The 27,819-nt window shown below is 42.5% G+C and overlaps 1 protein-coding gene across 1 annotated transcript in view; it reads left to right on the top strand.

Moving 5' to 3' along the window:
* Positions 1-27,819, top strand: part of LAMA1 (laminin subunit alpha 1) — a 170,965-nt gene that overhangs the window by 11,925 nt on the left and 131,221 nt on the right. The window contains exon 2 of the mRNA XM_040432573.1: positions 26,560-26,730. Within this exon, the coding sequence (XP_040288507.1) occupies positions 26,560-26,730 (171 nt within the window). The remainder of the gene's footprint in view (positions 1-26,559; positions 26,731-27,819) is intronic.

The raw sequence follows: 27,819 nt of genomic DNA, 5'->3' as shown, positions 1-27,819 counted from the left end.
CTTCATGGGATCTCTGGAAATAGCAGAATACTATACTCTACTATCTCAAGCAGTTAGAGAGTGAGTGGAGCAGCAGGATGAATGCCTGACCTGCCGCTCCATCAGATCAGGGCAATGGAACCCCTATTTTTATGGGTCGGTAGGGGTCCCAATGGAGATAACTTGCAACCTTGGCACAACCTTTTTAACACAACAGTATGAATATAATAATAAAAATATATTCGTTTTATAAATTTTCTATTCACTTTTTATACAACTTTTTTCTATCTGGACAAGCCCTCTAATGAAGTAGATTGCTCACACTATATCCTACATAAGAGACATTCGCTCTTATATGAACCGCTTCAAATACATTTCATCTTCATTGTTCACTTTACAGGACAATGCTGACAGTTACCAAACTTTTTTTCTCTCACCTTGAAAACCACAGGAAGTATTTATGGAATTCTCGGTGGAGTTTATAGAGGTTTTCGTGCCTTTAGATGTGCCTGCAGTTAGTGGTACACAGCGGAGATACAAAGCATTTTCAGGGATTTGCAGCTGTTAGCAGTCAGTAGTTCTCCTTTGTTTGAAGCTGTCTAGACAATTCATGAATAAGCCTAGTGTTATCCGAAACATCAAATGATGTGATCACTCTGCCCTTACAGTTACTTGCTTTTGGTCATTAACCCGGGAAAAGTCAACTCAGATTTCAGCCTATAGAATATTTGTTAAAACAATAGTGTTAATCAGTTGCACAATTAACCATTGTCCTTGTGATGAGCACTGGAAAATGTGGTTGCATATGGAATACTGGATGTTTTCCAGAGAACAATATTGGATTTCTAAGTAGGATCTCGATGACTTTGCAAGTTGATGCACATGTTCTTTGAGGGACACAGAATCTATAAACACATAAAGAAATAATAATTGAATACATCTATAAAAATGTCCCTCTTCGATACAGCATGCCCACAAGACTGTCAGAAAGCTGTAACAGCAAGCAGTTTCTGAACTCTTGCAGGCAAAGAGAAGCCCTTTTCTCCCTGTCTCCACCATCTTTGGCTGGAGACCGAGGATGTGCAGCAGATCACAAAACCGGAAGTTCGGGGAAAATTAGAAAGGCTTTAGGCCTATATTACACCAACCGATTTTTGGGCAGATCATCGCTGACAAGCGTTTGTAGGAACGTTTGATATCGATGATCTAAAATTGCTGCCGATTATCCAATGAACGAGGAAACGCTTGTTCATCAGGCAATGGCAGTCTTTCAGCAGGTTAAAAAATCATTACTTTCCGGCGGCAGATTGTGCTGTATAATCACGATCTGCTTCCGGCAAACCATGTTTCTGTATGGGGATAAGCGATTGCATTAACAATTGCTCCTCCCCTTACTGTGGAGATCACTGCATGTAATAGCAGCGGTCTCCTCCACTGACGAAGAGGTGATTGTCGGGAAGGAACGCTTCCCTCCCGACAATCGTCTCCCTCATCTGTTAATGTAAGGCTACTTTCACATTAGCGTTTTTTGCGGATCCGTCATGGATCTGCAAAAACGCTTCCATTACAATAATACAACCGCATGCATCCGTCATGAACGGATCCGGTTGTATTATCTCTTATATAGGAAACCTATATAAAGCCCAAAACCAATATCCAGGACCCACACCTGAACATATCAAAGAAAACCAATAGAAGATATATGGGTCCCTCAATAAGCAAAAACACATGACGGATCCGTCTTGAACACCATTGAAAGTCAATGGGGGACGGATCAGTTTTCTATTGTGTCAGAGAAAACGGATTGATTTACAGCGTTATTCTGTCCGTGATGGGAGCGCAACCAAACGGAACGGAACGCATTTTGGTGAATTCCGTTTTGTTCAGTTCAGTTTTGTCCCCATTGACAATGAATGGGGTCAAAACTGAAGCGTTTTCCCCCGCTATTGAGATCCCATGACGGATCTCAATAGCGGAAAGGGAAAGCGCAAGTGTGAAAGTAGCCTTAGCTGCGACAGGGAAAGAGCTGCAGCAGAAATGACATGTCCCCTGAGTTGTGACAGCCAGTGGCATCTACCACATCATAGACTCTACATACAGATGCAGCTAAACTTAATGGTTAACTTGTTAAGTACAAAATGGCACAAAAAGGTTAACTAACTCTTTCAATGTAGTTCAATGGCTTTTGTCATGAGACATTGTCATGAGAGTTATCAGTCAGTTTTAGCTGTGCTACATCTGTAATTTCAAGAGGACGTTTATTAAAAGCCTCAAAAACATGGTTATATTCCTAGCATAGTAAATCTTGCTTCGCACTACATCGCGGACAGAATGCATTTTGTTGAATTTCGTTCCGTTTTGTCCCCATTGACAATAGCGTTTTCATCCGCTATTGAGATCCTATGATGGATCCTATGATGGATCTCAATAGCGGAATTGAAAACGCTAGTGTGAAAGTAGCCTAATACAGCCCTAAGTCCCCACTGACTATAAAGGAGTTCACAGCCTGTATAGTGCTGAAGGATCTGCAGGAGGAGACTGGAGAGGCTCCAAGGCAACAAATATAACACAGTTAGATGAGCTTTGGATGTTTTTGTTTGCATTTACTTTGTGGTCAGATCTTTTAGAATTTAAGTGTAAGAATTACAGGAAAAAACAAACAAAAAAAACCTGCTGTGAAATTGCCACTCTTATTATTACTTTTACTTTGTGCAAACTACCCAGTTTTCCCAAGACCCTGACAGACAAATATGACTAACCATGACATAGTTTGGCAGCTAGAAGGGGGATTTATTTAGGCACATTTAGTATGCCGCACTCCTTTATTACAGCTCCACATGCTATGTTTAGTCTTGAGCTAATCGAGCTTCGGATCATTGATCTGAAGTTGATTTATTCAAAAATTTCAATTTTAGTGCATTAAAATGTATTGGCTCTGTGGAGCCAAACTTTGTTTCACCCGAGGTCGCGTGAGACTTCGGTGAATGAATTCGATTCATTTCCGCATCTTTAAAAACTTTTAAAGTTAAGAATCCAAATTTTATAGTATTGATAAGGGCCCATTCAGACGGCCATACGTGTTTTGCAGTCTGCAAATTGCGGATTCGCAAAACAGAGATAGCAGCCCCTGTGCGTTCTGCAGTCCTGTGATAGAAACTTTTTTGTGCAGCCGCAGAATGGAAGTACAATTGTGCAATTGTGATATAGGGAGCAGCAAAGGAGCTAGAAAAATAGGGAAATTATGTTACAGTTTGCTGTTCTGTTTATTTTTTTTGGATTCAGGTTTAGTGTTCCTTCCATGGCGATGATGGTGATTATCACTGTTACTACTGCCATTGTTTTCAGCACTCTTCTACATGTCATTCTTAAAGGGGTTGTCTGAGTTCTGAAAAAAAATATATAGCACTGTAAATCTGATGGTCAGCAATATATAACTAAGCTAAGCAAGTTTTAGGCAAAAAAATATCTATTTCCTTATTTCCCTGGTTGTTTTCTGGCCCTTTGTTTACTTGCAATAAAAACAATCTCTGCCCCTCCCCCTGCACTGCTAAGGGAGTGAATACAAGAGCTGCCCTGAGTGACATGTCTGCCTGCTGGGAGACTCAGCAGCATGTTGTATCTGTAGGACTACAAGTCCCAGCTGTATAATGACACTGCTAAGGGAGCGAATACAAGAGCTGCCCTGAGTGACATGTCTGCCTGCTGGGAGACTCAGCAGCATGTTGTATGTGTAGGACTACAAGTCCCAGCTGTATAATGACACTGCTAAGGGAGTGAATACAAGTACTGCCTGAGATACCAGGTCTGCCTGCTGGGAGACTCAGCAGCAGCATGTTGTATGTGTAGAACTACAAATCCCAGCTGTATAATGACACTGCTAAGAGAGTGAATACAAGTGCTGCCCTGAGTGACATGTCTCCCTACTGGGAGACTCAGCAGCATGTTGTATGTGTAGAACTACAAGTCCTAGCTGTACAATGACACTGCTAATACACACAGGATCTTTCCCCTACCTGCAATGCTCCGCAGAACTTCTCTTTCAGCTCCTGTGCCCAGCATGTGTCTCCTCACTGCCTGCAGCTGCACAGTAAACACTTCATCCCTGAGTCTGTGCAGCTGAAGGGGTTAAGAATCCTGGGAGAGAGCAATAAGCAGCAGCTGGCAGTGCAGGGGGGCGTGGCCAGTACAGTGACGTCTTGTGTACAGATCTCTCAGGCTTGTGCACCAACATTATCAGAGCAGGAAGAGAAGCTGACATCACAGGTCATATGACCCTCAGTGAAATCTGAGAAACCAGCCACTGGAGATAAAGGGAGTGAATTGGAAAGCTGTTACATTTGCCTAGTTAGAAACATAGAAAGAATAAAAAAAATAACTCGGACAACCCCTTTCAGGAAATATCTTTAGTTTATATAGATAGAAGATAAGGCTGACTGATAACCCTACTACATGGCTGTTAAGGCACATTTACACACACCTACTGAGCAGGCAATTATCAGGAAGGAATGGTTCCTCCTGCTTGTCAGTGGCGGTAAAGAGCTGCACTTACATGAAGTGATCAGACAGGACATTCGGGCCTGGGACAAAACATCAGGGGCCCAGGCCCCAAATGTTTTAACCTAGCAACGCCCTTGTTTTTGGCCCTTGGGATTCCTTCAGTCTGACAATGTGGCGCCCACCCAGAAAAAGTTGTGCACCCTTGCCCTAGTAGGACATACTGTATGGAAAAAAATTGTGAACCCTTTAACGTTCAAATTTATATGAAGATTATGGAGTTTGCTACAGATTTTATTACTCACAATACGATGGGTGAAATACACAATACAGTGCAGAATAAATTGGTGACAGATTTGGAATATTGTAAATTGGAAAACCCACACACTTATTATTCTTCTTTTGCTGCATGTAAATTGTATTATGTAAAATATTTCTTTTGCTCCTCTTTTTTATTTTTGTAGTATTTTATTTTCTTCCTTTTTTGCTGCATGTAAATTGCATTATGTAAAATTTTATTCACTTGCACTAGATTGTACTGTTTGCGGAATTTGATAAAGTATCCATATAAAATATTTCATATAAGGGTACGGTCACGCAGTGCGGTCGTGATGAGGTCATGATGCGGCATCCCATTTTCCAATAGAAGTCAATAGCAAAATAGGTTGAGATAGACCTGGCACTTTAAAGTTTTGATGACTGCACCTGATTGACCACACATAAGACGTGTCCTTCTCCTTGTGACTCTTGACTATATGAGATATACAGTTGAGTAGTTACTTGAGGAATATGTTTTACCTGAGATGACATTATTTAAAGTTAATCAAAAAGCTGAAGAACCAGGAAAATTCACATTTCAAATAACAGTGGCGGACAACGCACCCTACGCATGTGGTAACCGCATCATGACCTCATCACAGCCGCACCGCGTGGCCATACCCTGAGAATATAGCTTTAAGGAAATATTACTATTTAAATACCAATTTTGATCACTTAAGGGGCCAGATTAAATATGCTTGGATATGAAAAGTAAGGAATATTTTAGAGAAATCTCTTGGTAAGCAAGCTGTTGGCAGATGGTCATGTCACCACGACATCTGACCTGCATGAAGTCTGGTAAAATATTTGCGGTCCTGATGTTTAGATAAATTCAAAATGTTTAGTCTTTCTCCAAATATCTGGATGATAATATCCAATGTTGAGTCTTACAACCCTCATGTATCAGACTTCTTCTAAGAGATAAAGCTGCTGTCATTACAATATTCTGAATTCTTTGCATTATACATACTGATTTATGTAAGAATAATGAGGTTGTGCTTACTGTCTGTTGGGAAATGTACATCAACCTTTTCCTACGCACTCCTATACAGTATATAGATCAGGGATGGTGAACCTTTTACAGACCGAGTGCCCAAACTGCAACCCTAAACCCACTTATTTATCGCAAAGTGCCAACACTGCAATTTTACCTGAATACTACAGTCCAATATAGTATATTTTCCATCTACTTTACCATTTAGCTATAATATCCTGCCTGCATTCAGTGTGCTGCCTGTGCCATTCATAGTGATGATGAATGGCAGGAAAAGTCTAAGGCATATTGGTACACCATAGACTTTTTCCAGGGTGCGGGTGCCCACAGAGAGAGCTCTGAGTGCCACCTCTGGCACCCGTGCCATAGGTTCGCCATCACTGATATAAATGGTGATAGAATAATAGGGTGTGAATTTAATCTTGACACATCAATGGCCCACGGCCACCACTCTTCTTTCACCACTCCTGGGTTTCTGTATCCCAGCAGAGCGGATCTGCCTCTCGCTGTTCCCTTCTCGCAGACCTGGCCGCTAGGTTTGCTCTGTCCCTCCCTTGCTGCTTTTCTGGCTAGACCTCTCATCTTCTGCTTGTAGGGCCAGCGTATGCACCCTAATCTTCATTTGCTGGCAACTGTGAGTACAGTTTTGCCCGACCCCTCGGTGCTCTGCACTGCTGTCTCTGATCCCCGAGGGTCAGCTCACACACAGACTATTCCAGGAGGTAGTTGCAAAGGTACTTTCCCTGCAACAAAGTCCAGATCCCTGTTCAGGGGGTTAAAGAGTGAAAACCAGGGGGTTGCCAGGATAACGCCCAAAGTAAAATTTTTGGTTGACACAATGGTTCCACAACGACTGCTGTAACATAACTTTTGTTGACTACCGCATGTATATATTTTTTTTTGTAGTGCTTAAGGCATCATGTGCATGTGTCTATATTTCAATCTACAAAAAACAGATCCACAAGCTATGGATACCTTAAGTGTACAGTCGTGGCCAAAAGTTTTGAGAATGACACAAATATTAGTTTTCACTAAGTTTGCTGCTAAACTGCTTTTAGATCTTTGTTTCAGTTGTTTCTGTGATGTAGTGAAATATAATTACACGCACTTCATACGTTTCAAAGGCTTTTATCGACAATTACATGACATTTATGCAAAGAGTCAGTATTTGCAGTGTTGGCCCTTCTTTTTCAGGACCTATGCAATTCGACTGGGCATGCTCTCAATCAACTTCTGGGCCCATTCCTGACTGATAGCAACCCATTCTTTCATAATCACTTCTTGGAGTTTGTCAGAATTAGTGGGTTTTTGTTTGTCCACCCGCCTCTTGAGGATTGAGCACAAGTTCTCAATGGGATTAAGATCTGGGGAGTTTCCAGGCCATTGACTCAAAATGTCAATGTTTTGGTCCCCGAGCCACTTAGTTATCACTTTTGCCTTATGGCACGGTGCTCCATCGTGCTGGAAAATGCATTGTTCTTCAGCAAACTGTTGTTGGATTGTTGGAAGAAGTTGCTGTTGGAGGGTGTTTTGGTACCATTCTTTATTCATGGCTGTGTTTTTGGGAAAATTGTGAGTGAGCCCACTCCCTTGGATGAGAAGCAACCCCACACATGAATGGTCTCAGGATGCTTTACTGTTGGCATGACACAGGACTGATGGTAGCGCTCACCTTTTCTTCTCCAGACAAGCCTTTTTCCAGATGCCCCAAACAATCGGAAAGAGGCTTCATCGGAGAATATGACTTTGCCCCAGTCCTCAGCAGTCCATTCACCATACTTTCTGCAGAAGATCAATCTGTCCCTGATGTTTTTTTTTGGAGAGAAGTGGCTTCTTTGCTGGCCTTCTTGACACCAGGCCATCTTCCAAAAGTCTTCGCCTCACTGTGCGTGCAGATGCGCTCACACCTGCCTGCTGCCATTCCTGAGCAAGCTCTGCACTGGTGGCACTCCAATCCCGCAGTTGAATCCTCTTTAGGAGACGATCCTGGCGCTTGCTGGACTTTCTTGGACGCCCTAAAGCCTTCTTAACAAGAATTGAACCTCTTTCCTTGAAGTTCTTGATGATCCTATAAATTGTTGATTGAGGTGCAATCTTAGTAGCCACAATATCCTTGCCTGTGAAGCCATTTTTATGCAACGCAATGATGGCTGCACGCGTTTCTTTGCAGGTCACCATGGTTAACAATGGAAGAACAATGATTTCAAGCATCACCCTCCTTTTAACATGTCAAGTCTGCCATTTTAACCCAATCAGCCTGACATAATGATCTCCAGCCTTGTGCTCGTCAACATTTTCACCTGAGTTAACAAGACGATTACTGAAATGATCTCAGCAGGTCCTTTAATGACAGCAATGAAATGCAGTGGAAAGTTTTTTTTGGGATTAAGTTAATTTTCATGGCAAAGAAGGACTATGCAATTCATCTGATCACTCTTCATAACATTCTGGAGTATATGCAAATTGCTATTATAAAAACTTAAGCAGCAACTTTTCCAATTTCCAATATTTATGTAATTCTCAAAACTTTTGGCCACGACTGTAGAGCAGCTGATTGGCAGGGTTGCTGGGTGTCTGACCCATGCCAATCAGCTAATGATGTCCTATCCTTAGGATAGGTAATCAGTAAAAACTGGACAACCCCTTTAAGTCTATTGAAGTTATAGAATAAAAATAAAAGATGTCAAGACACTTGTGCATGGAAATCCTATATAATAAAAGCGCAGTGTCAGTGTGCAGTGTTCGTGTGTGTGTCACCAGTGCACACTAGGCATGCGCGGCTTGGCGACCAATCGGGACAAAGCGCTCCACACGTGGCCGCACTGCTGCTGTTCCCAGCTCCGCCATGCCTCCTCCTCCCCCACTGCAGCCACCTCACACCCCGGGATCTGGGCCCTGTAACTGCCGCCTGCTGCAGCGTCTTGGATATCCAGGTGCCAATATTTACCCCATCCAATTGTATATGCACCCATGATGATACCTGCACCAATGGCCAAAGCTGTCTATTCCATTGTCGCCCCATGATCAGGACTCTGCAGGTGCCCCACCACACACACGGCTGGTGGAGGGGGAGCGAGGCGGATGGCCGGCTCCATGCTTTGTCCCCGGCGCTGGGTGACAGTGGCGGCGGAGATAGCATCAGTGATGTGTTCGCTGGACCTCACTGGTGTCTCCTTCGCCCGGTGCCGGCTCCGCTCTATGAGGCTCCTAACCCTGGGCACCCCTATTCTTCTCACTGGTGGACACACCTCTGGCAGGAAACTTTACCTTAGCACCAGGGTGATGGCGAGGAAGGATGAATGCACCACACTCTAATGAGCGGACTGCCAGTGATGAGCGCAGCATTTCCCCTTCCTTCCTCTCGGCGCCTCCTCCCTTCTGCAGCCTCTCCTGTAGTGTGTGCCGCCTCACTGATGCTCTCTCTCCGCTGCCACTGTCACCCAGCGCCGGGGACAAAGCATGGAGACGCCTGATCCTGGGGTGTAGGGCAGCTGCAAAGGAAGCCAGAGGGGGAGGAGGAGGCACTATATACATAGCATACTGCCATAATACCACCCACGTGTGTCAGTATTTGGCTCCGTTGTAGTAGTACTCCTGAGTACTGTGTCTTACACAGTAGTAGTTTGCAGTTGTCAGGTCCTGAGAGGATGCGGTCAGTGCGGGGCCACTATCCTCCCTGCAGGTACTGGCATACTGTGATGATGTGGTGTAGCTGGCACTGTGTGGCACATTGGTTCTCTGTAGTGCTGGCCTATCCTACATAATAAAAGCCCTGTGTGTGCGCTGTGTCCCTGTGTGTGTGGCGATTTTTGCACTGGGCATGCATAGCGATCAATCAGGACACGGCGCTCCACACGCCGCCCACAACTGCGCGCCGGCCCGCTGCTGTGCCCAGCTCCGCCGTGCCTCCTCCCTCTCCGGCTTCCTCTGCAGCTGCCTCACACCCCAGGATTCGGGCCCTGCAACCGCCGCCTGACACAGCATATCCTTCACCGGACAACTTTATATCGATGTACAATACCGGAGACTGTTCACAGCATTACACATGTATTACACTCCAAACCCCATCATTGTATACATATTACACTCCAACCCCCATCATTACACTACAGCCCTCATCATTATATAAATATTACACCCCCCTTATTATATACATATTATACTCCAACCCCCATCATTATACACATATTACACTCCAGCCCCCATCATCCATAATAATAAAAGCCCTGTGTGCGTGTTCCGTGTCCGTGCGTGTGTGCCGATTGCCGATAATTAAACTGTGCATGTGCGGTGCGCCAACCAATCAGCACACGGCGCTCCACGCGCTGCCCACACCAGCGTGCTGCCCAATCACCGCCGCCCCACACGCAACTGCACTGCCCACACCAACGCGCCGACCAATCATCACACGGAGCGCCATCCTTTAACTGTGCATGCGCTGCACGCCGAGCAATCATCACACGCTGCCCACACTTGCGCGTCAGCCAATTATCACCAGGTTATGGTGTGCTCTCCAAGTTGGAGCGCCGTCATTACTGTCCGTACATCACAGAGCTGCGGAGTCCCAGCATTCTCAGTCACAGACAGCAGCCGCTGCCAGCAGTCTCAGCCTCCAGTTGCTGCCAGCAGTCTCAGCCACCAGTCAGTGTCAGCTGTCTCAGCCATCAGTCAGTGCCACAGCCACCAGTCACAGTGCCAGCAGTCGCAGCCACCAGTCACTGCCAGCAGTCTCAGCCCCACTAGTCAGTGCCAGCCATCCCCTTGCCATTTAATATACACTGCTCCTACTAATGTTTATGCACTACTGTTCTAGCACCCGTTATTGTAACGGGCTTAATGTCTAGTATAAGTATAATTCTGCTTCTGTGCACACCAGACAGACATTGTGCAGACACTCCCTGTATGGTCCAAAAGCACAGGAACTACTGTACATGAAGAATAATACACTAGCTGATACAGGAATTGCTCAAATGACATTTCAGTAAGGAAAGGTTATATAAAAAATAACTTTTAAGTGCAGCGAGTCTAATGATCGCTGCCACTTGAGTGTAATTATGACATTAGCCAGGAAATAATGGGGGAAATGTTATCAAAACTAGTGTAAAGGGAAACTGGCTTAGTTGCCCATAGCAACCAATCAGATTCCATCTTTTATTTTTCAGAGCTCTTTTGGAAAATGAAAGGTGGAATCTGATTGGTTGCTATGGGCGAGTTTTGATAAACCAGTGTACTTAATATCTGTACTCGGCCATGATTTGTGATTTACTTTCTCTCACATAACTCAGAGGTTACTTCTATAATTCCTTCTGTATGGTTCATTGTACTGCAGCGTGATAGCTGCGGAATCCCACATGCCTGCTCCAGTCTCCTCTGCAGCATACTAATGATTGACCCCTGCAGGCCTGAATAATCTGAGGCATAACCAGTTAACCCCACTGGTATTCTGTACATTTGGGGAGAACAATGCTTTACTGTTGACTGTTCATTAACTTTCTATGTGAAGCACTAAGATTCTTAATACTTCATTTTGCCCTTCTCGTGACTTAACTGTGTTGCACTAGAAATATAGGGAGTCGGCTTATGGGAAAGGACTTTATACCGAAAGCTTAGTTCTGCAAGTGTATTCATCATTTTTTAACCTGTTAGGAAACTATGGATGTGATTAAAGAGCACCTGTCAGAGGGATCAACCCTATTAAACCATGCACACTGTCCTACCGATTAAACTGCTACCTGTCTTGTGAAAATTGCTTGGAGTGTTCTGACCAAAAAAAAATAAGACTGTTATTATGTATGGAAATGAGGGTTTCAGGGGTGTGTGGTCAGCACCGGAAAGCTGAGGAACTAAAGTGCACCATAGGGCTAGACGTTCAGTGCCCTCATTTACATAAAGAATGGGTTGTCTTATGAAGACACTTTTCCATATGCTGTGCTATGGCATATGGACATCATAGAGTGGGGTACCAAATGAGCATTAAATCTACTGCAATCAGCCACTCATTAGATCTAGCGTCATTTTTTTATTAAAGGGTTTGTTTCGATGAGAACCTTGTAAATTTATTGGGTGCAGAGGTAGCATATAAGAACACCCCAATATTATAAATAGCACATGGAAATTGGGGATCCTATGAGATATTTTGAAATTGGGACCCAAGAGCCTCAAAATACCTTTGTAATACTAAGAGTTGATGCACACGACCGTTGTTTCGGTCCGCATCCCAGCCGCATGTTTTGCGGCTCGGATGCAGACCAATTCACTTCAATAGGGCCGCAAAAGATGAGGACCGCACTCCATGTGCAGTCCGCATCCATTCCTCCGTTCCGTAGGAATAATAGAACATGTCCTATTCTTGACCGTTTTGCGGACCAGAATAGGCATTTCTATCATGGGTTGCCCATTCTGTTCCACAAATTGTGGAACGCACTCGGCCGGCATTCGTGTTTTGCGGATCTGCAATTTGCGGACCGCAAAACAAGGCGCTGTCATATGCATGAGCCCTTAGGGTACCAGAAACATGTAGGGGGAAGGCTGTCAATTACCAATTTCTTTGACACCAAAGCCCAGAATGAGCAGAAATTTATGAATGAAGTACAAGTTTTACTGAATCTTTTCCCACAAAACTATATATCAATCTGCTCAGCTCCTCCTGCTCTACAGTATGATGCCTGCAAGCTAGAAATATAGTTCATGTTCAATGTGACAGGTTCCCTTTATATTTTGCTCTGGCTAGTTATACAGTATATTTCTCCATTGGCAAAGCCTCCCAGCACCAGCACTTTTTTGTATGTTTGACAGTCCCTGAGATTTCAAAGCTGGTAGATGATGCAGGGGAAGATAGATGTATCCAATGAAGGAGTCCGTCCATGATGTCCATGATGTACCAAAAAATGTTATTTGTAGATATGGAAAATAAAAATAAGTTTTTTTTTTTTCAAGAAAGACATGATTATGTTTCTGGGCACCTACCCTATGTGGGAGCATGCTTTGAAATTGATTTTGGAGGTGATAGGCGCCCTTTAAATATGTGAGTCATCCATGGACCTCTCAGACCCTGCTTAAAGGGGTTATCCCATTATTACTGTAAAAACTGCAAATCAGACAATCTCTTTCTAACAAAGCTAGACCCAGCCCTGTACCTCACATGGATCCAGAGATCTCCCCATTCATTGCTCTGCTAGATTTATATCAAGCTGACAGCTCAGGGGGAGTGTCTTTTCTGCTGCAGCTCAGGGGCGTGTCCATGCTCTTCCTATCACAGCACAGGAGGCGTGTCCATGCTCCTCCTATCACAGCTCAGGAGGCGTGTCTATGCTCTCCCTATCGCAGATCAGGGGGCATTTCCATGCTCTCCCTATCACAGCTCAGGGGAGTGTCCATGCTCTTCCTATCAAAGTTCAGGAGGCGTGCCCATGCTCTTCCTATCACAGTTCAGGAGGCGTGCCCGTGCTCTTCCTATCACAGCTTAGGAGGCAGTTAAAGGATGAAAGAACAGGTACAGATACATTTTATTAAATGATACAGCGACTAGACATATTTTTAATTACATGCAACCGCTCTAAGGCATAACACATATCAGATGCATTTCTTCCATTGCTAAATGTCTATAACATTATCATTATCAAATCTATTGGGATTAATATTATTTTGTACTAATTATTAATTCATTTTATGAGGATGTCAAAGGTAAATACCTTCTCTGCTTGTACTCTAGTTATCCCTTCTATAAATGATTCCGTCTCTTTGTTCTGTGATATAATTGCTATGACGTTTATTTCAATAGATGACCTTTTTAGATTAAGATTGAGGGCAGGCCCTGTGATGTACACCAAAATAATGCTATCCTTTGAAATATCCAAACGTTCTACTATTTCCCAGTCTCTTAAACATCCTTGAAAGCTTTGAACTGAAGTCTTCAGACTGATGTGCTGAAAGAAGGCTATAAACAGTAAATTATAACATAGCAAGTCTTTCATTCCCAACAACCTCCAGTATACACTAGATTTAGACCAAGTTAGGTCTGTTTAAATCACGTTTTAATTTAGAAGTTCTGGTGTGTTTCCAGAAAGCAGTGAATACATGTTGTTACCATGATTGGACTATTTAATTATGCCAGAGTTTTTGTAATATTATGGCAGTAATTACAGTATACATTCCTTAAGAGGGTTTTCTGGGCTCAGGAAATAGATGGGCTATCCTTAGGATAGGCCATCAATATCAGTTTGGTAGGGGTCTAACTTTCGGCAACTTGGCTATTGGTTGTTTGACTGGGCCAGAGCACTTACATCTTGGCTCTTCATAGTTTAGATGGGGCTGTCTACCTGCACAATGCCTACATAGTAGTAGTGGTATAGGATATTGAAGGTTCATCCCATTCAAGAGTGCCATGGGCCCTTCAAACAGCTGTTCTGTAGGGGTCAGACCCCTACCAATCTGATATTAATGGCCTGTCCTGGAGATAGGCCATCAATGTCCTGAACGTGGAAAACTCCCATAAATTGGGTCCAAAATTAAGCTATACTTTTAAAGAGTTTGGTTATGGAATTTATAAATGGGGTCTTCTGTTTAGGTCCCCAATCTTAGAGCCAGATTAGAAAGCCCCCAACCAAAAGTAGCTCCAGCTTTGGTGGATTCAACAAGACTATATATGACAATGTCACCCATTAATTTCAGTTGTCCTTGTGTAATACTACATTGGGAGAGGTTAGCAGCCTTTATAGAGTATTACTCTGATACAGTTGATTTAATTATACAATATAATAACAGCAAGAGATCATGAGAACTTCAGTTTATATTCTTTTATGTGTTAAATAGAAATAAAGTCAGAATTTTGCAAGTAGAGGATGAATTTTCAAAGATATAAAATTAAGTTTTGATAGGGTGTGAAATGTGTAGTGGCCCCTAAATGCATCTTTTCATTGATATGAGCATTTGTCTGTTTTTACTTCTAACGCTCCTAGTCAGGCCATTCATGCATATATGTACTGATAAGGGTACTTTCACACTTGCGTTTTTCTTTTCCGGCACTGAGTTCCGTCAGAAGTGCTCAATGCCGGAAAAGAACTGATCAGGTATATCCCCATGCATTCTGAATGGAGAGCAATCCGTTCAGGATGCATCAGGATGTCTTCAGATCAGTTTTTTTGACTGATCAGGCAAAAGATAAAACTGCAGCATGCTGCAGTTTTATCTCCAGCCCAAAAAACTGAAGACTTGCCTGAATGCCAGACCGAAAAAAAGGTGAAAAAAATAAATGCCGGATCCGTTTTGCCGGATGACACCGAAAAGACGGGGCTGGCATTTCAATGCATTTTTCTAAATGATCAGGCATTTTTAAGACTGATCAGGATCCTGATCAGTCTTACAAATGCCATCAGTTGGCATACGTTTTGCCGGCGACGGAACTGCTTGCCGGATCACTCTGTCGCAAGTGTGAAAGTAGCCTAAAAGCAATGTTCAACCCAACTGATCAACTCTCAGATATACATAATTTATCTAGATGTTCTGTATATGTAGCATGGATCAGTCATTTTCTACATTGACTGCTATTGAAATTTCTAACCTCTGGAATGTCATATTAGACATGGGATGACTCCTATGGTTCAATATTGCTACAGGCATGGGTATAGGAACAGACCTGATGGACTCGGTCAGTGGGTCACCTGCTTTCACCTAGAATTATGCAGGAAGGCATTAAGCAGCCTTACAGTTTAGATAGATTTTGGGAAAACCTGGCAATTTTGGTTGACCATCTAATGTGCATCGAAGCCTCCTGACTCCCGCCCAGTGGCAGATGTCTTAGGAGATAAGGATCAGGCATGTTAGATTTCAAATGCCTGATCCTTTTTTTCCTGGGGAGATTAGCCTCTGCCAGAAGTGTCTGCCAAAGGAGTGGTGGCGGTGGTGGGAGGGCATTCGGCTGATAACTATCAAATGTATGTGGCTAGTCTTATAGTCAGCCTTGCTTTCCTGTTGCCATATACAGTAGCACCAAAACAGACAAATTGTAATAACTTCCATAATGGAAGACAGACTAATTTTTCTATTACATATACACTAGGGGAATGTATTGGAAACCAGTTAACCTTCATCAGTATGTTTTTGGGTTTGGGGGGCAGTGCACAGTTTTTGGGGTTGTACTGATATGGATATGGTCATAGATACAGTTGGAGTAAAGTTCCTCTATGTCAGGATTCACATCACAAAAGTAAAGCCTTGATGAATGTCCATATGACTGGTATTAAATGTCTTTTAAAATAAGAGCCTATTCAGGAAATTGATAATTACTGCTTTATTTTACTATTTTTCTATGTGGCAATCCTCCGCATTATCTGTTTTTGCCCTTAATAATGAACTATTTAGGATTTTCACAGTTCAGTTGAGACCCCAGATCCCTGTGATGCGTTTGTTCAGGTTTTCACAAATACCTTGTAATTAAGACAAATGATTTTTAGCCTCGAGAGCTGATTGTTGATTTAGCAGATAATTGATAACACTTAAAGTCATTAGAACATTCCATTAAACCAGTCATCTGTTGCTAATATATCCCCAAATTCACTACAGAAGCACAGTTTTTAATATCGTAAACTTTTATAACCAAAGTTTACGGGAGAAGAAGCTACCGGTACTTGTCCTTTCCTTACAATATGTTACTCATAGATTCAGCTGACACCGGTGTTGTCCTTTATGTTTTTAATGTGCATTGCATGAAACGGTAAAGGAATCTGTAGACCTGTTTTGACATGGTTTCATACATCTGCTTTCTAAGTGGCCGGGATAAATGAATGATTACAAGCAGGTTACATGGGGCATTTGTTACCAGGAAGGGCTATAGCAATGTGATCTTTAAGAATGTTTATAGATTGCATGCATGGAGTTGAATGCAAACATTATAAAAGAAGTTAACCATTTGACATAACTTTCTAAGGCAACTTAAAACATCTTCCAGGAAGGCATAAATATAGAGATACCAAAAGTAAACATCCTCTGCCATTTTTCTTGGCAACCCAGCCATGGATGTCTCAAGGAGGTGCTCCCAGCTGTCTGCTGTGTGCCGCATAATAGTGTCTCTGAATCCCACTCATTTCCTGTTCGGTAAGAGCCTCTTTTTCTTGGCCAGGTGTTTGCAGACTTTGAGACCACTATTTGGACACACCAAAGGGGAGTAACAGTTCCGGGCTTGTTGTTACAGTTGTTTCCTAATTGATGCTGATCTCCTACCAAACACACAGGACTTATAATGACTGTTGGTTTTCCTGGCTGGATCCCGTATTGTGGGAAAAAAACAAATAGCCTAAATAGCAAAGAATTAAGCAGATGTAAATATACTTACTTAAAATGGTGGGGTTTACAAGGAAAATGCTACAAATGGATTAATAGCATTTTAGAAATACCGTTGTCATCCTCGGATTATTTTACTTGTAAGAGTTTGTGCACATGGCTACATCTCAAGTCTTTGGAGCCCATATTGTAAAGGCTGTGTTACATTAACAGATTTGTAGGTGATTGTCAAGAACGAAGCGTTCCTTCCCGGCAGTCGCCTGCTCGTTAGTGAAGGAGACCGCTGCTATTACATGCAGTGATCTCCTCCCCAGTATGGAGAGGAGCAATCACTAATGCCATCGCTCGTCCTTATACAGAATAATTATTTGCTGGCAGCAGACCGTGATTAGACAGTACCATCTGCCACCGACAAGTGATGATTTTTAAGCCTGCTTAAAGTTTGCAATTGACTAATGAACGATGGGTAATCGGCGGCACACTTACACAGGCAGATCATCGCTAACAAGCATTCCTACAAACGCTTGTCAGTGATGATCTGTCTGACAATTGACTGCTCAATCTCAGCTAGCAGCATTGATTCGAGGGAAAAACATCTCCATATTATAGTACCATATGAGAGGAGTGTTTATTGAAGATGCACAAGTTCCGTGCACATGGCTATACCATGTGCACAAGGCCCTATTCATACAATGCATTCGGAAAGTCTGCAGACCCTTTCACTTTTTTCACATTTCGTTCTAGTGCAGCCTTGTGCAAAAATAATATTCTAGTTTTTCACCATCATTCTGTATTCAGTACCCCATAATGACAAAGTGAAAACAAAATGTTAGAAATCTTTGTTAATTTATTGAAGAAGAAAAACTAAAATCTTGTATTCAGACCCAGTGCCTTTCTCTGCCCCCACCCCCCAATACTTAAAAAAAATTGTACCCCCTCACAGTAGTATTGCCCTCATTGTACAACCTTCACAGTAGTTTTGTACAGATGTGTGCCCCCTCACAGTAGTTAAGCCCACATTGTGCCCTTTCACAGTAGTTATGCCTACATTGTGCCCCCTCACAGTAGTTATGCCTTCTCTGTGCCCCTTTCACAGTTGTACTGCCTTCTTTCTGCCCCCTTCACAGTAATAAGCCCCATTGTGCCCCTTTCACAGTAATAATCCCCATTGTGCCCCCTTCATAGTAATATTCCCCATTGTGTCCCCTTCATAGTAATAATGCCCACTGTGCTAGTAATACCCTCTGTGCCACCTCCATAGTAGAAATCCCCATTGTGAACCCTTCACAGTAATAATGTTCACTGTGCCCCTTCACAGTAATAATGCCCTCTGTGCCCCTTCACAGTAATAATGCCCACTGTGCCCCCTTCACAGTAATAATGCCCACTGTGCCCCCTTCACAGTAATAATGCCCACTGTGCCCCCTTCACAGTAATAATTCCCTTTGTGCCCCCTTCACAGTAATAATGCCCTCTGTGCCTCCTTCATTGTAGTAATGCCCTCTGTGCCCCCTCCATAATAGTAATGCTCTCTGTGCCCCCTCCATAGTAATAAAACCCTCTGTGCCCCCTTCATAGTAATAAAGTCCTCTGTGCCCCCTCTGTATAAAAAAAAAACAAAAAAAAACAACACAGTAGCTGCTCACCTTGTCCCGTTCCTGAAGCTCACATACTTCTCTTCCCTGCAGGCACAGATAGCTCTGCAGCACTGTGTGGGCGGGTCTTATGGTCTTATGCAGATTTGCAGGCTGCAGGCTCCGCCCACACAGGCCGGCAGCGCAATCTGTGTCTGCAGGCTGAATTATGGAGCGGGGAGAAGTCTTCCTGCTTCACCATTCAGAGCGCCGCCGGCCTGAAGGAGGGGAGGAGCGCTGGGAGCTGAGCGGTGAGTGACAGGACTGCAGCTCCCAGCGCTCCAGCAATGAGCGCTTCCATCTGTATTGATGGAAGCGCTCATTGCTTCTGGCACCCCCTGAGAGCCGGCACCATCCCCCCCCCCCCCCCCCCCTTAGTACGCCACTGTTCAGACTCTTTATTCAGTACTTAGTTGAAGCACCTTTGGCTACAGGATTTGCACACCTGCATTTGGGCATTTTATGCCATTCTTCCTTGCAGATCCTCTTAAGCTCATTCAGGTTACATAGAGACCATCAGTGGACAGCCATTTTCTGTTCTCTCCAGAGATGTTTGATTGGGTTATAGTCATGGTTCTGACTGGGCCACTTAAGGACGTTCACAATGTTCTCCATAACCCACTTCTTTGTTGTCTTAGCTGTGTGCTTAGAGTCACTGTCTTGTTGGAAGGAACCTTTGGCCCAATCTGAGGTCCAGAGCACTCTGCATAAGATTTTTATTAAGAATATCTTTGGACTTTTCTCCATGAAGCTTTCCTTCAACCCTGAACAGTTTCCTTGTTCTAGAGCTAAAAAAAAAACACCCCCATAGCATGATGCTGTCACCACCATGGTTCACTGTAGGGATAATATTGGGCAGTGCCTGGTTTCCTCCAAATTACATGCTTAGAATGGAGGCCAAAAAATTCAATCTGGGCTTGATAAGAGGCTTCTTTCTTTCTGCCACAAAGCATAAAGATTGGTGGGATGCTGGAGTGATGGTTGACCTTCTGGAACTTTCTCCCATCTGTACACAGGATCTTTGGAGCTCTGTCAGAGTGACCATTGGGTTCTTGGTCACCTTTGTTGGTCGGGTACCTAACTCTAGGAAGAGCCTTGGTTGTTCCAAACCTCTTCCATTTAGGTATTATGGAGGCCACTGGGGGCATTCAGGGCAGCAAAATTTTTTTGTACAGTTTAGTACTGTGCTTTCACAAGATCGTGTCTCTGAGCTCTACAGGCAGTTCTTTCCTCTTCATGGCTTGGTTTTTGCTCTATGCATTGTCAGCAGTGAGATCTTATATAGACAGTAGTATGTCTTTCCAAATCATGTTCAATTAACTGAATTTACCACAGATGGACTCCAAGGTGTCAATACATTTTGAAGATGATCAAGAGGAATGGGAGGCTAAATTTAAAATGTCATAGCAGGGAAGGATATGAATACTTATATTCCTGCAACATTTTTATTTCTTTATAAACTTGCAAAAGTTTCTAAAATTCTGTTTTCACTTTCTCTTTATGGAGTATTGAGTGCCAAATGATCGGGGAAAACTTGATTTGAAATGAAATGAAATGAAATTTGAAATGAAATGAAAAGTAAAAAAAAAGTTGAATGGGTCTGAAGACTTTCTGAATGTATTGTGAGAGCAGTTTAAAAAATGTAGTTAGTTACTTAAAGTTACAGACTACATTCTTGCTTGTACAATGAATGGTCCATGCCAAATCCATGTAAAGAGGATATAATATATATTTCATATTTAAAAATACCGTATTTTTTGCCCGTATTTTTCTTATGGGGCGAATGCTGCATTTTTTCCCCTGTATTGGGGGTCATTCACACCGCAGGGACACTATTATGGGGGGGGATCTGTGGATGACACATAGCATAAGATGCTATATATGTGTCATCCACAGATCCCCCCATAACAGTGTCATCCACAGATCCCCATAACAGTGCCATCCAGAGACCCCAATAAGAGCCATCCAGAAATCCCCCATAACAGTGTCACCCACAGATCCCCCATAACAGTGTCACCCACAGATCCCCATAACAGTGTCACCCACAGATCCCCCATAACAGTGTCACCCACAGATCCCCCATAACAGTGTCACCTACAGATCCCCCATAACAGTGTCACCCACAGATCCCCCATAACAGTGTCACCCACAGATCCCCCATAACAGTGTCACACACAGATCCCCCATAACAGTGTCCTCAACAGATCCCCCATAATAGTGTCATCCACAGACCACCATTAGTTCAAAACCCACCAAAAGCACACCTTTTGGTTCAAATTTTTTATTTTCTTATTTTCCTCCTCAAAAACCTAGGTGCGTCTTATAAGGGCGAAAAATACGGTAATAAAATTATTTTTGTCTAAAATGTAATAGTCTGGAAATACTTTTTATCAGGCTTGAATTCCAAATAGTCTGAGACTGAGCCATGAGACCAGATTACAATGCAAATCTAAAATGTGGGACAGATGTATACACTAGATGCAAATCTATTACATTACGCACCCGCATTATCATTTTGATGTAGTAACCCCTAGACACAAACAGGTATCAAGAGTGGCCTTCAATCTGAAATTTGAAGTTTAGGCTTCCTGTTGAATATTTTTCGTGGGGCAATCCCTTTAAGTGCTTGAATGGAGAAAATAAATTTACATTTTTGGTGGGACTGCCTGAACATCTTATGTGTTTAGGGGCCTCCTGATTTCTCGCGTGATGTCGGGGAAATAAGAATTGGGCAAAAGTGTCTGGCAATGACTTACTCCCTTCTCCACATTCAGAAACGTGACTGCTTGGCCGAGCAAACATTTGTATGGGGGGCCCGAAAGAGACAGCTGTCTAATATACAGTATATGGCCAGCCTTGACTTTTAAAGGATTTTTTCCAGAATAAGCAATTATTCTATAGGTTAGGAGATAAGTGTGTTATGTCTGGGGCCCCACTATTAGGATCCCCACAGTTTACCAAAAGAGTGCACAGGTAATACAGCTCTCAGCTATCTCTGTCAGTCCCATAGACTTTGAGTAGCATGCATGCTTGACCACTGCTAAAGTCAAACTTCTTCTCACTGCGGTCATGTAGTGAGAAGAAATTGAGGCACAGGACCTCCATTCTCGTGATCAGAGGGAATACCAGCAATCAAACACTTAAAGGGGTTGTCTCACGTCAGCAAATGGCATTTATCATGTAGATAAAGTTAATACAAGACACTAATGTATTGTGATTGTCCATATTGCTCCCTTTGCCGGCTTGATTCATTTTTCCATCACATTATACATTTCTCATTTCTATGGTTATAGGAAAAAGCGCCGGCCTATGCACACTCCCGCCACTAGAGAGGCCGGCACCTTTTTGTATAGTTTACAAGCACGGCTACCACTGATAGATTGCAGGGTGGTCGTAACCATGGAAATGAGAAGTGTATAATGTGACAGAAAAATTAATCTGGCCAGCAAAGGAGGCAATATGTTTAATCACAATACATTAGGAAGTGCCTTGTATTAAATTCCTCTACATGATAAATGCCATTTGCTAAACCGAGACAACACCTTTAACACCTATCCTTGGCGATAAATGTCTATTCTAGGAAAACCCATTTAAAGAGGACCTGTCACCTCTCCTGACATGCCTGTTTTAATAGCTTCATGCATTCCCCATGTAATAACAATTCTGGAGCCTCTATTCTTACGGCTCCATGTTGTGCCGTTCCTTTATTATTTCTACCATAAGTTCTGAATGAATTGCTAGCAGTCTGCAGTAAGGGTACAGAGGGGAGGTAACCAGTTGGGGGTGTGTACCTGCACAGTCTGAAAATGGCAGCACTGATTGGATAGAGGCAGAATGTGCAGGGACAACCCCCCCCCCAACTGGTTACCTCCCCTCTGTACCCTTCATAACTTTTAGTAGGAATAATAAAGGAATTGCACAACATACAGACATAAGAATAGATGCTCCAGAATTGTTATTACATGGGGATGCATGTAGCTATTAAAACAGACATGTCAGGAGAGGTGACAGGTCCTCTTTAAATTAATGTACTGTCTTTGTAATGCGTGGATATGCTAAGGATGAGATGATCTTCTTCACTATTGGTAATACATTAAGGCTGCTAACCTCATCTATTGAGGGCTCGTTCACACAAACGTTTTTGCGTTCCCTATAGGGGCCGTTTTTTTAGCTCCGTATACGTAACCATTCATTTTAATGGTTCTGCAAAAAAACAACTGAATGTACTCCGTATGCATTCTGTTTACATATTTCCGTTTTTCCGTTCCGTTCAAAGATAGACCATGTCCTATTATTGCCCGCAAATCACGTTCCGTGGCTCCATTCAAGTCAATGGGTCCACAAAAAAAAAGGAACACATATGGAATGTACTCCGTATGTCTTCCGTATCCATTCTGTTTTTGCGGAACCATCTATTCAAAATTTTATGCCCGGCCCAATTTTTTCTATGTAATTACTGTAAACTGTATATGCAAAAACGGAATGGAAAAACGGAACGGAGCCAGAAACACTACTGAAACAAAAAACGGAAAAACTGATCCGTTCAAAACGGCCCACAAAACACTGAAAAAGCCATACAGTCGTGTGAACAAGCCCTAACTCAGAATTCACTAGGTTATCTGAAGATGCTTTTTCTACACCCAACAACCCCTTTAAGAGGCTTGTGCTATAGTTGCTCTAAGGCTAAAACATTACTCTGCACATAACAGAGACCATTTATTGTCTGGGAAATCTTGAAACTGGAGAAATATTTATATGAACGTTGATTTAGCATATGGCTGTTTAACAGAAATGTCCTGGAATTTAAAGAGGTTATCCTGGATTAGCAAAAGGGATTAGTTTATTTATCCAGATGCAGCACCGCTCCTGTGCATGGGTTGTGTCCATTGTGACAGTTCATCCCAGGTGCCAGGGCAAGAACAAGATCTCTTAGAAGGGGGTTCACAACAGGTTTTTCCCCCCATTTAATGTATACAAAAACATATATATGCTAAAAGGATGACTCAGACTGATGCCATGCAGTGGCATCCTCCGTTCCCCATAGAATTCCATTGTAAAAAAAAAACGGATACTTTTTTCTTACCTGACTGTGCAGGATACAAGAACGTGGTGTGCTGCGTTTTTGTATCCTTTTATTTTCTAACGTGTACGTCAAACGGAGGCATGAAGCATGATAGGAACCCATCCTTACTGCCCAGTGCAGGGGCAATCACTCGGTCATATGTACTGTATGCTATCTATCTGCAGTATGTGGCTATTTATCAATAATCTATCTATATCCATCTGTTTATCTATCTATCTATCTATATATATGATCTATCTGTCTATCTATCTATCGATAATCTATTATCTATATCTATCTATCTATCTATATGTTATCTATCTATCTATCTATCTATATATTATCTATCTATCTATCTATCTATATCCATCTGTTTATCTATATATATATATATATATATATATATATAAAATCTATCTGTCTATCCATCTATCTATAATCTTTTTTTCTATATCTATCTATCTATCTATCTATCTATCTATCTATCTATCTATCTATCTATCTACCTACTATCTATCTATCTACCTACCTACTATCTATCTATCTATCTATCTATCTATCTATCTATCTATATATATATCTATATATTATCTATCTATATCCATCTGTTTATCTATCTATCTATCTATCTATCTATCTATCTAGCTATCTATCTATCTATCTATATGTTATCTATCTATCTATCTACAGTATCTATCTATCTATCTATCTATCTATCTATCTATCTATCTATCTATCTATCTATCTATCTATCTATCTATCTATCTACAGTATCTATCTATCTATCTATCTAGCTATCTATCTATCTATCTATATGTTATCTATCTATCTATCTACAGTATCTATCTATCTATCTATCTATCTATCTATCTATCTACAGTATCTATCTATCTATCTATCTATCTATCTATCTATCTATCTATCTACAGTATCTATCTATCTATCTATCTATCTATTATCTATCTACAGTATCTATCTACAGTATCTATCTATCTATCTATCTATTATCTATCTACAGTATCTATCTACAGTATCTATCTATCTATCTATCTATCTATCTATCTACAGTATCTATCTAACTAGCTATCTATCTATCTACAGTATCTATCTATCTAGCTATCTATATATATATATATATATATATATATATATATATATATATCTATATCTATCTATCTATCTATATCCATCTGTCTGTCTATATATATATCTATATCTATCTGTCTATATCTATCTATAGAAAAAGAAAAGAAAAAAGCAGCACACATTAAATGCGGGTGCAATTCCTTGTGGGCGGCTGAGACCAAAGTCCTAAATGCATAAAGAAGAAAAAAGGCAGCACTCCAGATTAGTGATGAAAAGGTGGACGGTTTATTCACCCATCTAGCAGCAACGTTTCAGCTCTCTCACGTCTAGCTGACAAAGAGAAAGGCTCCAATGAGAGAGCTGAAACGTTGCTGCTAGATGGGTGAATAAACCATCCACTTTTTCATCACTATATCTATCTGTCTCTCTCTATATATTTATCTGTCTCTCTCTTACCCCAGCTTCTATATACTTCTCCTGATACCAGCGCACACCATTGTTTATCTGGCTCGCCCTGTCTGGCCCCTGTCCGTCTGGTCTGTGCTCCAGGCACGGAGGCAATCATGCAGTTCAATTGCTAAACAAGCTCTTAGATTCTTCTGTCTGTGGTCATGTTTCAAGAATGCAGAAATTGCAAATCTTGCAAATTCCTTTTATTATTTGAGCTGCTCTCTCTGCGAGGTAATGTCTATTCTGTCCTGATAACGTATCTCTGTGGTTTATTATCATAAGCAGATATGGAGCTTCCAGGGTTGAGTCTGTGCAGTGAACCTAATATATATCTCATGTGCCTATTAGTCCTGTATTACCGTAATTTATTTCTTCTGACTTTTGGGAAATTTAAGTCCCTGAAACTTAAAGGGATATTCTAAGATTTTACTATAGGGGTCTGACATCTTGCACCCCGACTGATCAGTGGTTTCAGAACAGCTCTGGTTAAGGACGTCAGTTCTGGAACTACACAGCAATGGATGGAGCTGATATGTGCAGTACTGCTTCCATTCACTTCAGCGCAGTGGTTACCAGCTCTGTCCACCACAGTGAATAGAGCTGTGTAGTTCTGTTGGCAAACTGTGGCACTGGCGCCACTCTGAAACCGCTGATCGGCTGATATTGATGACCTATCCTGAGGATAGTCCATTAATACTAAAAATCTTTAAATATCTATTTAAGACAACTACTAATCTTGGACAAAAAAATAGTAATAATAATAGTAATTCTTTAAAGGGGTTGAACAGCGCACTGATATTGATAATGATATTGGTCATCAATATCAGATTGGCAGGGGTCCAACTTCCGGCATCCCCACAAATCAGCGGTTTAAAGTGGTCGCGGTGCTCACGCGAGCGCTGCTTCATCTTCAGAGTTACCTGCACATCATCTCGCTGGTAGAGGCAGCGAAGTGTAATTACAACAGTTCTTCTCATTCAAACAAAAGAGAAGAGCAGTTACGATTACACTGCGCCTCCTCTACAAGCAAGACGACGCTCAGGTAATTCTGAACCGGAAGCAGCACTTGCACTGCTGCCATGTAAAACAGCTGATCAGCGGAGGGGCTGGAAGTTGGACCCCTGCCAATCTGATATTGATGACGGATAGGTCATCAATATTAGAGCGCTGTACAACCCCTTTAATAGAGTAATGAAAAATCAAACATATATATAAATAGCAGTCTTCTGTGCTTTACAATACACTCTTTTTCTTTCCGATTATAGGCTTGTTCCCTGCTATTTTGAACCTTGCCAGTAATTCAGACATCACCGCCAATGCCACCTGTGGTGAAAACGGACCAGAGATGTTTTGCAAATTGGTCGAACATGTTCCAGGAAGAATAGTACGGAATGCACAATGTCGTATCTGTGACCAGAACAGCGTGAATCCCAAAGGTGCTTTTCCCTAGTTTATATGTAATCTATTTTTTATTATATGTTTTCTGTTAGTTTTTTTTGGGATATTGTGTTTTGTGCATGGGAAATGTAAAATATTTTACAAATTTACTTATACCGTATTTTTTGCCCTATAAGACGCACCCCCCCCCAAAAGTGGGAGGAAAATGGTAGTGCGTCTTATGGGGCGAAGGTTGCCATTTTTACACTGATACACCGCCGACCGCAAGCTGCACAGCGTGTGTATCAGCGAGGAGAGAGGAGGGGCTGGGGGCCGGCCTTTAGTTTTGTAATGGCAGCGGGGCCTGGTGCAGTCACTGTATTCTATTGCACCGGGCCCCGTTTACTGTACTAATGCTATCTACTGTAACTGCAGGCAGGCAATTGTTAACTATAGATATGTTTGATCCAGCACTGAGCAGCCTGTACTTACGATTATAGCAGGCTGGAGGCAGGAGGCAGGGCGGGCGGGCACTGGCAGCGTAACTTCCTACGTCACGTGCCTGCTCCGCCCACTTTATGAATGAAGCAGGCGGCGCAGGCACGTGACGTAGTGCCCGCCCGCCCTGCCTCCAGCCTCCAGCCTGCTATGATCGTAAGTACAGGCTGCTCAGTGCTCGATCGAACATATCTATAGTTAACCATTGTTTGCCTGCAGTTACAGTAGATAGCATTAGTACAGTGAGCGGGGCCCGGTGCAATGCAATACGATGACTGCACTGGGCTACCGCTGCCATTTAAAAACTATTGTAGATGCCAGCCCCCACCCCCTGTATTGGGGGTCAATTACAGTGGCTGACACTGTTATGGGGGGGATCTGTGGATGTCAAATAGCATAAGATGCTATTTATCTGTCATCCACAGATCCCCTCCATAGCAGGCTCATGCCATCCACAGATGCCCCCATAACAGTGCCATCCACAGACGCCCATAACAGTGCCATCCACAGACCCCCATAACAGTGCTATCCACAGACCCCCATAACAGTGCCATCCACAGACCCCCATAACAGTGCTATCCACAGACCCCCATAACAGTGTCAGCCACAGACCCCCATAACAGTGTCAGCCACAGACCCCCATAACAGTG

Source organism: Bufo bufo, chromosome 5 (assembly GCF_905171765.1).
Source record: "Bufo bufo chromosome 5, aBufBuf1.1, whole genome shotgun sequence".
Classification (NCBI taxonomy): domain Eukaryota; kingdom Metazoa; phylum Chordata; class Amphibia; order Anura; family Bufonidae; genus Bufo; species Bufo bufo.
This window is presented reverse-complemented; position numbering and strand designations above follow the sequence as displayed.